The sequence below is a fragment of the Pleuronectes platessa genome, chromosome 2 (genome assembly GCF_947347685.1).
Source record: "Pleuronectes platessa chromosome 2, fPlePla1.1, whole genome shotgun sequence".
Classification (NCBI taxonomy): Eukaryota; Metazoa; Chordata; class Actinopteri; order Pleuronectiformes; family Pleuronectidae; genus Pleuronectes; species Pleuronectes platessa.
In genome coordinates this window covers 5,944,834-5,958,802 of record NC_070627.1, presented here as the reverse complement: position 1 = coordinate 5,958,802, position 13,969 = coordinate 5,944,834, and the positions used below count along the sequence as shown (strand labels likewise).

The following is a 13,969-nucleotide window of genomic DNA, read 5'->3' as shown; positions in this document are numbered from 1 at the left end:
TACAATGGATTATCCAGTTACGTGTGGCAGAGTTCAGATCGGCTGCAAATCAACGTGACCTCTAATGGCAGCAGCTGTTTGTCTGCAAAATATAAAACAGGAACTTAGAGCTCATATATAATGAATCCTATATTGATTCTTTGGACATGAAGGTTTGTTTATGTCGTGGTATAAAATGCGGCAATATAAAACATATGAATTCAGGGATGTTAACACCAGATATCACATAAAAGTGTTTTTTCAATATGAATAAAGCATTTTCTTGACACAATATTTAATCTAACAGGACTTAAAGTCAAGATTTATTACAATTACTTCGATAAATCCAGAAGAAACGAAACCATACAACAAAAATTTCATCAGCTGCGCATTTAATGTATAACAACAGTACAAAGTGAAGTTTTTGCTTGCAAAATAGTAGTTGTTTTTTTATGTACAGTATTTATACAATAATATATAGCTTAAAAAAAACATTACAGTTTATTGCACGACACAATTATAAATTATCATTATTATCGAACCACACATGAAACAGACGAGTTCTCTGTCACATATTTCAACACTTAACAGGGAAATGTATTTATTATCTATTTTATTTGATCTCTTTTAGATGAACATGAATCAAGGTCCTGTGGGGGGGGGGGGGGGGGGGGACGTTCACCCCACTGATACTGAAATGGTACAAAAAGAAGCTCTTTAGAATTCATGTGACATGTGACTCTTCATGGGACAGTTAAACGGTTAAACCCTCATGATAATTATTTTGAAAGGTTAGATATGGCACTCTATAAATACAGCAGCAAGGAGACAACAGGCAGTCAGGTCACATCTACACAGAATGCCAAATGGAAAACGTGTGAATCGTATGAAACGTGGAAATTGTCGGGTTTGTAAAGCGGAGACATCACGGTGAAGCGTCGGACATTTAATGAATACACTTCACAAAGACCAGCTGCTGATCCACACACATACATCATTAATCACGTATCCACTGTGTGTACAGAATATAAGGAACACCTGCTTTAGAAGATCCAACATCTCCAGGGTCTGAAATGTCTCCTTCCCCGTGATTCATTTCCAGGTTCCGTTCAAAGAGGATTTATCAGGGAAATCAAGGAGGCATCAAAGTCTTCATCTGCCTTAATCTGAGCAGATTACTCCACAGGAGCAGCAGGTGTTCTCCATATCTCCTACACTCGGTGCATTTCAAGTATCATGCTCAATGTAAACAATGACTGATGAAACGCGGGGGCGCCGGCGGCCTGGGTCAGGGCTGATCTGATCCTGGATCAGGCTCAAGAGCATCATTAATCATGCTCGCTGCTACAGTTCGATTTGGTCTCCACTTATCTTTGAATGGCTGAATTAGTGGCCTCTAGATCATCACTGTACAAAATGTCCTATCTTAAATGGGATCTGTACTATTAATAGCGTCTACCGGAGAATTTAACATGAATGAAACATGAGAAGTATTTGGCACAAAAAGCCGGGAAGTGGATTTGGAAATATATCTACATACTGCCTGTGAATTTCAAATTTAAACACAACAATATTTGGCGTTGGATTATTAAAGCCTCACCTTGTCAATGACAAACTTTGTATTTACTGTTCTGACCCTCGCAGAAAAACAAACATAAAAACACAAAATAAAACAGTGAGTTTCAAGTAGGTGAACGAGAACTAATGATGCCACGGTCTTTAGTTTTTCAAGCCTTTACAAGGCAACAGGAAAAGGCTTAACAACACAAAGTTACACATCTCTGCTCCCATTGGCTCCCGTTGGCGAGGTCGCTCCAGGCCTGTGATATGTACCTCCAGCCAGCGTCCTTCATCTTCCACGTATAAAAAGTACTCTGTGTCTCGTCCCATTAAATCGGCTCGTGTCTCTGCTGAGCCCCTCCAGTGACTGTTCAAGTTGAGTCTTTCTTTATTAAGTGCTGTTTTTATGACATTTAGTATAAGCACCGACTACAAAGACAAAGCGTCGCCCAGCGGGAAAAAGGATTGGCAGAAAATTGAGCAACAACGACGGCCGACATCCTCTCTCTCTCCTCCTCTCCCTCTGTATATAGGAGCATTGTTTTTTTTTTTTAGAAACTGAACATTTGCCTGCTGGAGTTTTTCTTCTGAAAAAACGATGACACTGGACACGAATGTCGTGCTTTGGGACAATCTGCTGTTTGATGTGTGCTGGGGTTTGTGTATGTACAGTTGCATGTGTGTGTGTTTGAATGTGTATGTAGCGTTTGGTTATACAGTAGGTCCATAGTAGTATACATCAGTGTGTGTTTGTGTGTGTGCATAATGTTCACACGTGTTGGTGATTGGTTTCTAACTCCTCTGTTACCGTGTGTGTGTGGAGTGTGTACATTGTGTATATGATTGTGTGTCTGTGTGTGTATGGGTCTCAGCTCTCTGCAGACATGGCTGAGATGATCTGCTCCAGTTTATACGCCAACTTTTGCTTCTGGGCCTGTTCATCTAGCTCCAGTGCCTCAATGATCTAAAACACACAACAAACACACACACATGAGCACAAATATGATGAGGCGTATTATTGGTCATCTATAGGAATCATATACAAGTACTCACATATAGATTATATATCAAACTGATGTAAAAATGGTTTGAAAATTAAGATTGAAAATGACCGTTGCAGTTTCATCTAAATTAACTGGTCATTCATTTTCTCTCTTTCTCGAGTTGTGAAGTCGTCGTTGGGACTCCAGTGTGTCCATGGACGCCGTGAACCAAATGTGTTGTATTCATGTGTTCTAACACTTTGACACCTTTTTCCAACCTCAGCATAGTAACGAAGAGCAGAGGGAGAGGATCAGGTGTGACGGGCACATCCATAATGTAAACTGCAGGCACCGTCTCAAGTCTGTATTTGTTGGAGAGGTGTTAGGTGTCGAGAGGCGGATGAACAGTTTGCAAGAGACGAAAGTTACATTGGAAAAACTTCACATTAAGAAGCTGTTATTTAGGGCTGATTGTTAAATGACATGAATTGACTTTTCTGATTTTTTTCCCTTGACACCACAACAATCCACTGATCAGTTCGATGAGAAGTTGAAATATGTAATTTAAAAACACAAACAGTATCTGTCTGAGCACGTCGGGATTTGTGAAGGGCACTTTCTGACATTTTAATTATCAAAAGCCATTAATCATCGATCAGTCTACACATTGAATAACATTTGAAAGGTGTAATTAGTTTCAGCTCAATCTTTAAACCTGCACTAATTGATACTCTCTTGCTCAGTGTAACAAGCTGATAATAACTAATTAATGATTCATGGTTTTGGTGGTAAACATTCGCCTACCTACCCTTCCAACATACACGTATACAGAGCAACACCAATAATCTAAGCTGACTAGTTTAAGTCAAATCCACCTTTAGCTCGACCTCCACCTGCTAACAAATATCTGTCTCTTATACTATATACGTTCACCGCCGGTGGAGAACATTTTCCCGAGCTTGTCCCTGAAACCAGCTGCCTGCTGTGGACGTATGACGCCATGACACTAACTCTGACACTCTGAGCGTGAACCAGAGCGGTGAAGCTGTGAGCCGTGAACCCAAAGCAACGAGAGCAAAGATTAAAATGCACCGAGCTGTGTGAGAACCACCGAGCTGAGCGACGGTTCTCAGGGGGTTCACCACGACAAGGGACACGTTTACATAACCCTTACGTTACAGTCACATGAATTATTGTTGAATATAGAAATATTGATGATAGCTGCTTTGAAATGAAAAGAGGCAGACTGCAGTCCCAGCAGCAGAACCCCCTCTGCAGCACATTGCCATGACACACTGTGTAGACTCGGGCGCTCACCTCTTGGCTGTACTTGCTGACGTAAGCGTAGATCTCGTGGAGGGCACTGAGCACGTTGAACTCACTGGAGTGAAGGCGAGCCTGCTCAGCCAGATAGGCATTCATATCCTGATCACTGATGGCAGGCAGGCGGTTGATGTCAGCGTAGTACCTGAGCGGAGACACACACACACACACACACACACACACACACACACACACACACACACACACACACACGGTCAGTGTCAAGGACACAGTCGTGCATGCCAGAGCTTTTCTCTTCACTCGGATTCTGTCCACTCTTGTGAAAAGCCAGAGATCATCCAGCGTTAAAGGCGTCTGTAAATCGGAGTGTTGGCAGGAAGATGAGGAAATCTTTCACTCACAGGTTCAGTCATTTAGTAATAGTACTATTGAAAGTGGCTTCAAAACAAACCTGCAGAATGATGTTTATAGACCAACACACAGACTCATATCACTACAGGATTTTTATGATGTATTAAGCCGTTTTTAGACATGAACTCGGGAAAATGTCTGCACGAGGGGGTCCAGACTTTCTGGATTTAATTTCACATATGGAGAAAGCAGCAGGAGATTGTCCAGTCGGACGCATCAGATCTTATTCCCAAAAGCTGTCGAATATCGATGTCTTTTCAAATCCTCATGTTCGTAAGCTTCTCCTTTTTCATCCTGAGATATTTGTAGCTGTTGTAGCTTTTTTTTTCATTTTGCATCTGTCGCATGTTCGAAACATCATCAACACGCCCACTCGCTCAAGGTGAAGCCTCAGGAGAATCTCCTGCTGTGTTCTCACATGTGCTTTCAGAGAAATGTCTCCAGCAACTCACTCTGACATTCTCACGTCCAGCTTCCACTTCAGTTCACGTCTGAAAGCAGCTATACTTTGTTCTAACCCTATTTGTTCATGATTACTTTCATTAAATCCAATCATGACTTGGATTCATAACATATTTGCACAAATTGCATTAGATGGAAGATATGTTGCACCAAACCAAGCACTCATAAGCTGGAGCAGCTCCCTTGCACTAAATGGCAATTGTGCAACACACAAAAGAACCATGGCAACACAAATGATCAAACAAAAAGAACAACATGATTAAAAATGGAACTATGGTGAAGGAAGGTGAGAGTAAACAACAAATATTTTCTGGCTTAGCTCTTGAATTGAATAAGACCTCAGAGATGAAACTATCAATGTAACAAAATACTCTACAGTGCAACACCGAGCCTGACAACCTCCTAATAGTCACAACTTGATTACAGAAATAGTTCTTAGGGAGTAAACCCGTATTTTTTATTTAAACACACACACACACACACACACGTATACGCACCTTTCTACCCAGCTCTTGTAATGCGGTATGTCCTTGGCGTAGAGGAGCTTGGTGGACGGGGAGTCTTTCCCCAGACGGTGTTCGGACGTTGAGCAAGAGTCCATAAAGGTTTGAGCCACCACAGAGAGACAGGCGTCCGTGATGCTGTTTTTGTGGATGTCAAACACAAACTGAGGATTCTTGATCACGTTCACCCAGAACCGAAGAGGCAGGCTGCAGCAGATAGTGAGAGAAACAAGGCAGAGGGAAATATTTTAGACATTGCAAGAGGAAATCGTTTAATTAGTTTGCTTGTTTCATTCACTCAGGTATGAGAGCGAGCTGTGGATGGTTTTGAAAAGATTTAATTTAGAGCTTTAAAATCTAGAGCGGCAAAGATGAGCTGAAATAACACGAAGCCAGAGAATAAGATAAAAAAGAATAAAATGAGCGATAAGATAATTGTCATTATGAAATAGCATGAAGAGGAATCCAGTAAGTTGATTTTTAAAATGAGGTTTTTAAAAGGGAAGACACATATCTGATAAAATTCTACAAAAAATAAACTTCTATTGCAAAAACTAAAAATGAGAAGCTGCCTCGTTTTTTCAGCAGAGAGAAATGAGCTGCAGCGCTTTGAGGAATCCTTCTCACCAGTTGCTCTTCCACGTGTGGCGAACATCCATGTCGTGGATGCCGTGTCTGTCAGCCTGCTCGTCCAGAAAGTCAAACATGTATTTGATTGCGAGAGGCAGGGCGGTGCCTCGACACACCGTGCTGAACAGCGTCTCAAACAGGTCGTCCACAAACTTCTGCAGAGTGCCCTGTAGGAGGAAACAGCAACAGAAGTAAGGACTCATAGTTCTCCTGCTCTTTCCAGGAACTTCCTGCAGCTGCGACTAGGGTGGAAAAGGGGCGGCAAAATGTTCGGTAAATATCTGGAAACTTTCCACGGGTAGTTAAGCTCGGGAATTTGGGGAATTTGGAAAAATAAATAATACGCAAATTAATCGCTGTGCAATTAAAAAATCATTCAAAATTCTATTTTAAAGAGCAAGTTGAATTTTCAACCCTCCACTGTGCATTTCTCCATTACATGCACAGATAATTCAGGGCTTTTGAGGCCTGCTGTAGTGTGGAGGACTAATCAGGTAAGTTTCAATGATATTACTGGGGGAAATATATAAGCATGCTGATGGGGATTGTTCATCTGTTCATCTAGCCTATTTCTATTCATTTATCCATCACTTGTAAAATATTTTTTCAGACGATTCCAATTGTTTGGCTAACTATTTTTATCTCAAGCATTGCATTAGGGTTTTTTATTCTACAGAACACTTCCACGTGCACTAAGAATGACACTAAGATGCAGAACCATATAGTCAAGAGCCCAACGTTTCCTCAGGGCTCAAATCAGCCTATGACAAAACAAAATGTTTATATTTATGTCTGTATATGACAAGGTAAATACAGTTAGTATAAATTACCCAGAAGCATTTCCAGTTTATTCCCGTTAATTCCCGTATATACCCATGGAAAGTTTCCAACTTTGAATATTCCCAGAATTTTGCAACCCTATCTGTGACGGGCAGAAAACTACAATGATTTCAAATATCACAGTCACAAAATCCCCAACTGAGAAATTTGCACCATTTATTTATTTACCTTTGTTGCGAGCAGCCTCGTCAGGTAGATCTCAGAAACCATCTTGCTGCCGCGTTCGCCCTCCTTCTGGTCGCCGTGGTCGTGGTTCTTGACCAAGTGCCACACCTTGACGCCGCTCTCCATGTCAGGGGTTAGCATGGGCACGCGGGAGTGGGGGCTGTCGGGACTGGTCGGGGTGGAGCGGAAGGGCACGTCCACACCTAGACGGTCAAATGTGAGATATCAAAGAAACAGAATGAGGACTTGATCAACAGAGAGAAACTGTCTCGGTTATCCACAGATGTGCAGGGTGGACGTGTGTGTTCACTCTTTCACTGGTTGTCATTGTCATTTCACTGTGTGTCTTTTTTCCTGCTCCCCCTGTGCGATATCAAATGTGTCATCGTTTCCACTTGGGTCATCAATCACCTGCACCTCATGTGGGCTGCAGTTTCAAAGGCGTGGTTTAAATTACACACCGAACCAGCCGGGGGATGAAATGTGTGTGAAACCAAAGTGATGAGACTGAAATTTAATGTCCCCTATAGATCATAAACACACACTTCAGAGGGAAATATTTCAGATGGCAATATGTTTGAAGGAAGGTGCAGTAACCCTGAGGCTTCAGACAGAATTTGCACCGTGTTGATGTTGCATCTCTTTGTTTTAACGTGTGATAATGTGCTTTAAAGCCGACTGATGAGTGGCAGCAGCAGACGGTGCAGCTCTCCCGTGTGTCGGATGAATATTAAACATTTGTATTTCTTAAACAGAACTGACCGTATCGGCTGATGCTGCGTGGGAAGCTGGCTGAGCAGGGAATGTTGAAAGAAGACATCTGTTTGGGCACCAAGGCCACTACGCAGCGCTCCGACACCTGAGGAGACAAAGGTAAAGCCGCTCTATGATTCAGTTTTTATAAATTCCTAGCTTGAGGGTCATAGGCAAAATTAATCATGACTGGAATTACAAAAAGATTGCTGTAGATTAAAATCCAAGGACACCATATTATGATTCAGAGGTTATGAATGCCCGCCGTGGGCAGCTGAGTCTAAAGACTTTACAGTAAAGTTATAGAGGATCGAGTTCAAGTAAAAAATGTTCTGTAAAAATGAATCATGACAGTCCAACATGGATCACAACAGCTTCAGCTACATTATAGGACCAAACCTAATGAGATTGTGTCAGTGGAAAAGGCAGAAATCCTCCTCGCCCAGTATAATTCAGCTGGGTGACTAATGCCTCATGCAGTCGGAGTGTAGGAATGAAATCTAGTTTTTTAGCACAGAACGCAGCAACCCCTTCCCCTCCATTAAGGATTCAGTGACTTGTTACAAACAGAGACAATTTCAGTGAAACTAAATGAATTCAAACTTCCTTCTCAGTGCAGATTAAACCCTTGAAGCGTGCATTAGCCTGCTGAAACTCCACATTGTCTTATTAACAATACTTGTATTAAAATGAGAATGTGTCTCACTGACAACTGAATATTCAAGGTCACAAAGACCGACCAGCCTATTGCAGCTGGGTCCTACAATTAGTCTTTGTGGTCGTACCAGGTAGATACTGACTGTTGGTCAACTTCTTTGCAGACGATGCAACATTTTCTATTGTTATTATATTTTTTTTTTTTACGAGCCAGTGTAAAAACCAAACATTTCCACACCTGGCAATGAAAGAGCAAAAAACTCCTTGACAGACATGAGGTTGTACATCCCTCTCTTGTCGAAACCTGATTTCAGTGCAGAAAACCCAGTTTCCAAACCCCTCTTTGTTTGTTAAAGTTTCCAGCGCTGTTGTTTCTGTGGAGACAAACATGTCTGACAAAGGAACAGCGTGACTCATGCGAGGTCCGTGACCTGTGTAGTCGTATTAATGAGCAGGTGGAGAGAAGATGCTGGAGAAGACACGGGAGCCTGTTCCGTTTGTGACTGGGAGTTAGAAGAAAGAAACGCAGGCAGGGGTGAGGTGAGTGATATGAATATGAATGAGCAGCACTCCGTCCTTCATCGACAGTATCTGCTGTGACGCCCTTGAGCAACTTGATAAGCGCAGTTTTTTTCAAATAGGTTGAGGAAGATTTAGGGTTTTGCGGGTGTGAGGGAGCAGCAGCATTTGACACTCAGGTTTTTAGTAGAGCTGCAACGACTGGCAGGCTCACCCAGGATACGCTCCTGCTGATATTTTGTTGTTAGTGCCAAACCCGAGCTGGTACCAACTTCTTAAATGTTTTATACTATATAAGCCTTTCACAGACATTTTGGCATTTGCTTTTATGTTTGGCGAAATGAAACTTTTATTTCATAGCATTAGAAATGAAGAAAAGATGTGCATTTAAATTCTATATAAAAAGATGTTTGTTTAAATGAATAAAAGCTCTATATTTGATTGTATTTTTTAGTTTCTTTCTATTTAACAGTTAAATATCAACACTCAATTTGATTTCTTTGTCATACAGGTTTTATAATGATATCTTGACAATATATAACAGCCAATTTATCATTATCAGACTCTTTTTATTCCCTCATATCTGCATCCATATCGGTTTAGTATCATTGTAAACTGAACATCTCTAGACGAAACCATCAATTTAAATATGACTACATGATGGGATTTCTTTTGTACTTTTTAGTTTTGAGACATAGTAAATATTTGATCAACTAATCAAGCCAACAAACCAGCAGATTAAGTGACAGTTAAAGCTGTAGCCGTGGTATGAGCAGCTTTCACAGACCTGGTAGTGCATGAGTGTGTTGAGCCTCTTCCAGTCGCTCTCTATCTTGGTGGTGATGTCCTCGTCCTGCAGGACCACACGAGCTGTTCTGCCCTGACGCCACTCTGCAGGAAAAGAACAACATTAATACTGAATTTTGTGACATATGGCATTTCAGGGGGGGAATGTGTGTATGCCAAGTGTCTGACAGCTACACGTTGTCTAATGTCCATTGTTCTTCTTGCGCTGTCCCTTTTCTCCTGCTGCGGATGAGGTCATGTTATCATTTTGCGGCGGTGTCAGCTTGATCTTTGAAACGCGGCGGAATGTCAAAGGTAGCGGCCACAATGTCACCGAACACACCGGCCGGCGCTTTTCTGCTCGACAATTAAAGTGTTTGTGATTCTGCGAACAAACAAGTGACGCAGCGTCTTCACACGCGGATTCAAAACGTCCAAAAGCAACCGGGAGAAACTCATCCTCTCCAAATCCTTAACCTTTAAAGGTCCCTCGAGGGATAACACCGCAAACCTGAAGCAGCATCATCCACTACTTAAAGGGATCTTACTCCCCCCGGTTTGAAGGTGCATGTCAACCTGTGCCGAGTCATTCGGCATCGGATGACATGTTGTGGGCGTAAGCCTGCGTGTAGGTGCCCTGTCAGTGCGGTTTAATGTCAGTGCTGCAGAGTGTTGCTGTGAATCCGGCTGTAAACAGGTACAGGAAGAGGGTTATTTCCCAGAAATTGATGTTGAGCCCTTTGTTGATGTCACACGTCTTCAATGAAACATCTCACAGGCCCGCTCTCAAGTGTCCACCCCCCCCCCCCACCCCGTCGTTATTCCAACAGATCATGTGCCAAGGCAAATTTTCCCCTGTATGTTTTTATATCACATTGTGCTGTATAACACAAGTGGAATAAAAGAAGTAGTTTGTAGGACTCCACTCGGCGAGGACTCACCCAGGTCCATGTCCGAGGCTCGCGGCCGCTGTGAGTAGGGCATGTTCTTGTACACCGCATCCAGGATCTTCTCCTTCACCTGGGTAATGGTGTCACAGTTGAGCACCTTGACAGGGATTTCTGGGCTGTTCTCATTGTCTGGGTTCACACAGCTCAGCGTCTGGGGATCCGGTAGAAAAAGAGAGAGAGAGAGAGAGAGAGAGAGAGAGAGACAGGGGGGAGGCAGGTGAGAGTCAGAGAAAGAGAGAAACTATAGGAAAAACCCTTTCATTACTTACACCTCACCAAACTGTCCTGGTGGAGAGGAGCTCGGCCACAAATGCAATTTCACCTCTCCAGGATGTGGCGGCTGTGCTGCTCTGGCAGGGGCATTAAACAAGTAATGAGACACGGGCTCTCGGAGATTCTGACATGGTGATCAGAGAGGTGTCGTGCTGCTGGTGGCTGGTGGCTGTGAGGAGGGGGGGGGGGGGTTATCCTGATGGTCTGGGGTAGGAGTCCCTACCATGAGATGCATTTCAAACTTTACAGTGCTCATAGACCAGTCAGAATTTAAAAGCCTCATTACTCTTGATTATATTTATCAGTTAATATGTATGAATCTAGGGTGTGTGCGTAGGGGCAAATGTCCTGATCACCTGCTCTGGATATTCTCCAGAGTTTTTCTTTCAATTTCCTTTGAAATATCCCAGGGAAAAGACACTCAACCTCAAATTCCTTCTGGTGTATATGTATACAAATTTGTCAACAGCCAAAGTGATCATAATTGTAATGGGAAGCCAGTGAGGGATCATATCCTCGTCTCTTATTTGGGACGTTTGTGCATAGATCATCTTGAGGTGATAGCACAAGCCTCTGTTTATTATAACCTCCTATTGAAACTAGGAGAAGACACATGGTTGCAACACGTGGCAGCGAAACAGGGATCTAGACTTGATGTTAAACTCGTGTCCACACTCCAAGGGTTTATTTTCTCAAAGTGTTGGTTTCTAGAATCTACCAGAGCATCTTGAAATAAATATCCAGGTATGCAAAACTGTTTCCTCGCTGTTGTCCTAGTGCTCAAACTTTCAAAGGGTTTATTAATCTACAACCACACACGCCACTTTTCTATGAAACTGCTCTTTCTGAGAAATTTGAACTTTTTGTTCTTGTTGTTTATTGATGCCTTTATGACTCACCAGCGTCTTGTATTCGATCTGCTGTCGGATGAGCTTGTCCTCGCTGAGGGAATAGCGCGCCTCTCCGGTGATGGAGTCGATGGGTCCCTTCTCCATTTGCTGTTTGATGGCACAGAACAGCATGAAGAGAGGCTCGCCGGCACACTCCTTTGTTTTGGGACAGAAACCGAGGGATCAGAGAGGAAGGTGGGAGAGAGAGCAAAACAAGAAACAGAAAAGAAGTGAAGGAAATGGAACGTGATCTGAATTCGTCAGCGCGGCCGGCGATGAGACTCGGCAGCTGGAGCGCGACACATCAAACCTAATAAAATGGCGCTTTCTCTCCTTTTGAATTGCACAGCTTGGAGATAGATGTGGCCCCACGGGCAGCCATTATCCCTCCACAGTGTCCATAACACACATCAGGTATTAGAGCATTACGATCACAGCAGTCTGTTTCACAACCGGCTGTATCCACGTGAGGAATCCTGCCTGTGTGTATATCATGTCGACACCTGTAGCGATGAGGTGCGGGAAAGCTTATATTTTTACCTTGAGGAATTTGTGGAGCAGGAAGGCGAACCAGTTTGTCAGCATCTTCTCTGCCACCGACTCCGTTCTGCAAGACAAGAGGAAGGAACACTCATTTGTGAGTGAGAGTTGCCCACAGAGAGCCCGAGTGCTCTGATTATTCTTTTATAATTTAAGACGTAGAAGAGCCCGATGTTGTCTGAGGCCCCAAAACAACACGACATGGAGAGTTTACAGAGAATTACATCCATCGCTCGGTCCCGGAGGACCAGCGCTCTGATATCTACTGTAGTTAAGTGCTGCTGGTGCACAACATATTTGGGTCATGACATGAATTTTCAGAACTCAAGAGGTCCACTCCTGCTCGGCTTCTTCACTCCTGCACTTAGTGACGTTTGTGTTTGAGTCCAGATGGGAAGTTTTTTTTACGATTTACTGGAGCAAATCCCTCAAAATCATGTAACGGCACCTTTAAAGCGGAATATAAGCCCCTTTTAATCTGGGTCTGATAGAAAGCCTGCAGCGTTACAGCCACTCACTCTCTCTCTCTCTCTCTCTCTCTCTCTCCTCCCAAAACTGCTGTCTCTCTGTCGCTCCATTTCCATCTTTACCTTCACTTCACTCTCAACATGTTCTGACTCCACTGTTGACGGCCGACCATTAAATTTATGAGCGTTTCCGCACGAGCACTGTGTTTGGGCTAACAACGTCTTGTTGCTCTGGCTCCCCTGTGAATGCATCCTTATATTTAATGAGTGTGCTTCAGGTCGAGAGAGCCCTCTTCTTTTTTTGTATAAAAATAAAAACTCATGAAACATTCAATAGGCCAGTCTCAGCACTGGGAAAACAATCAGCAGATAACCAGAGGTGGAGGAGAGAGGCGAGAGGAGGGAGGAGATGAGAGGTGACGGGGAGGGAAACATGAGCTACAGCTGAATGTTTCATGAGTGGCACACAGAAGATAAGTCAGACTGACAACAGCTCGGCCGCCGCTGCACTCACTCGTCCCCATTAGGTTCTCTTCCTCCGGTAGTCTCTCCCACTCTCTGTCACTTTTGCTGCTCCTGTCTTTCACCTGTCTGCCCCGGCTCCTGTTTCTCACACTCGTAACGGCTGTTTCACGCCGCTGCACAAAACAAAAACCGAGCAGAGGTGGGCTTTCCCTACACTGGCCTACTTATTCATCCATCAGGAGGGGCCGCAACCGGGCCGGAAAGCACAATGCACGGAGGAATTGTCGAAGCCAAAGGATAAGTGGCGCCGATCAGAACCTGTCAGGTCTGTGACAGAGGAGCTGCTCGTTTAAATCCTCTGACCACAGTGGAAAATGTGTCCAGTTTTGGTTACAGCAATTCACAAGACAGTGATGGAACCATAAACGAAAAGAAGAACTATGAGTTTTGAAACCTATAGGCAAAACTCTGACAAATATCTGAATTTAAGGGACCTGCCTGTTTGGAGCGGGCTGTTTGTTTCGCCTCTGGTGATGCAGGTTCTTTCAGTAACTGTGGAAAGTGAAACCTGAAGCTGCTCCACTGCCGCTGCATGAAGAGCTGTTCAACCATTTAATTCAAAGTTCAGTAAGTGGAACCCCGAAACTCAAGAATCTGCTGTCGTTAGCATGAAATACACCGATTGTTCAGGTCACTTGTTTATTCAAAGTTTATTAATATTGAATGTTTAACGTGTCCTTATCGCCTGAAATTACACACTGGTCCTTGGGTCTTTACGCTGCACATATTACCTAAAACCCCAAGTTTCTCAATTTAAACCAACAGAGTAGTTTTTTCAGGACCATTTAATAT

General features: G+C 43.2%; 1 protein-coding gene across 1 annotated transcript in view; it reads right to left on the bottom strand.

The window, feature by feature from the left end:
* Positions 1-685: 685 nt before the first annotated feature.
* The window catches only part of LOC128455444 (plexin-A2), a 62,070-nt gene continuing 48,786 nt past the window's right edge, over positions 686-13,969 (bottom strand). Inside the window, exons 22-31 of the mRNA XM_053439097.1 lie at positions 12,186-12,252; positions 11,655-11,801; positions 10,474-10,633; positions 9,534-9,637; positions 7,580-7,676; positions 6,821-7,020; positions 5,810-5,979; positions 5,177-5,389; positions 3,840-3,990; positions 686-2,503 (exon numbers count right to left, since the gene is read on the bottom strand). Of these exons, the coding sequence (XP_053295072.1) occupies positions 2,408-2,503; positions 3,840-3,990; positions 5,177-5,389; positions 5,810-5,979; positions 6,821-7,020; positions 7,580-7,676; positions 9,534-9,637; positions 10,474-10,633; positions 11,655-11,801; positions 12,186-12,252 (1,405 nt within the window). The 3' untranslated portion in view covers positions 686-2,407. The remainder of the gene's footprint in view (positions 2,504-3,839; positions 3,991-5,176; positions 5,390-5,809; positions 5,980-6,820; positions 7,021-7,579; positions 7,677-9,533; positions 9,638-10,473; positions 10,634-11,654; positions 11,802-12,185; positions 12,253-13,969) is intronic.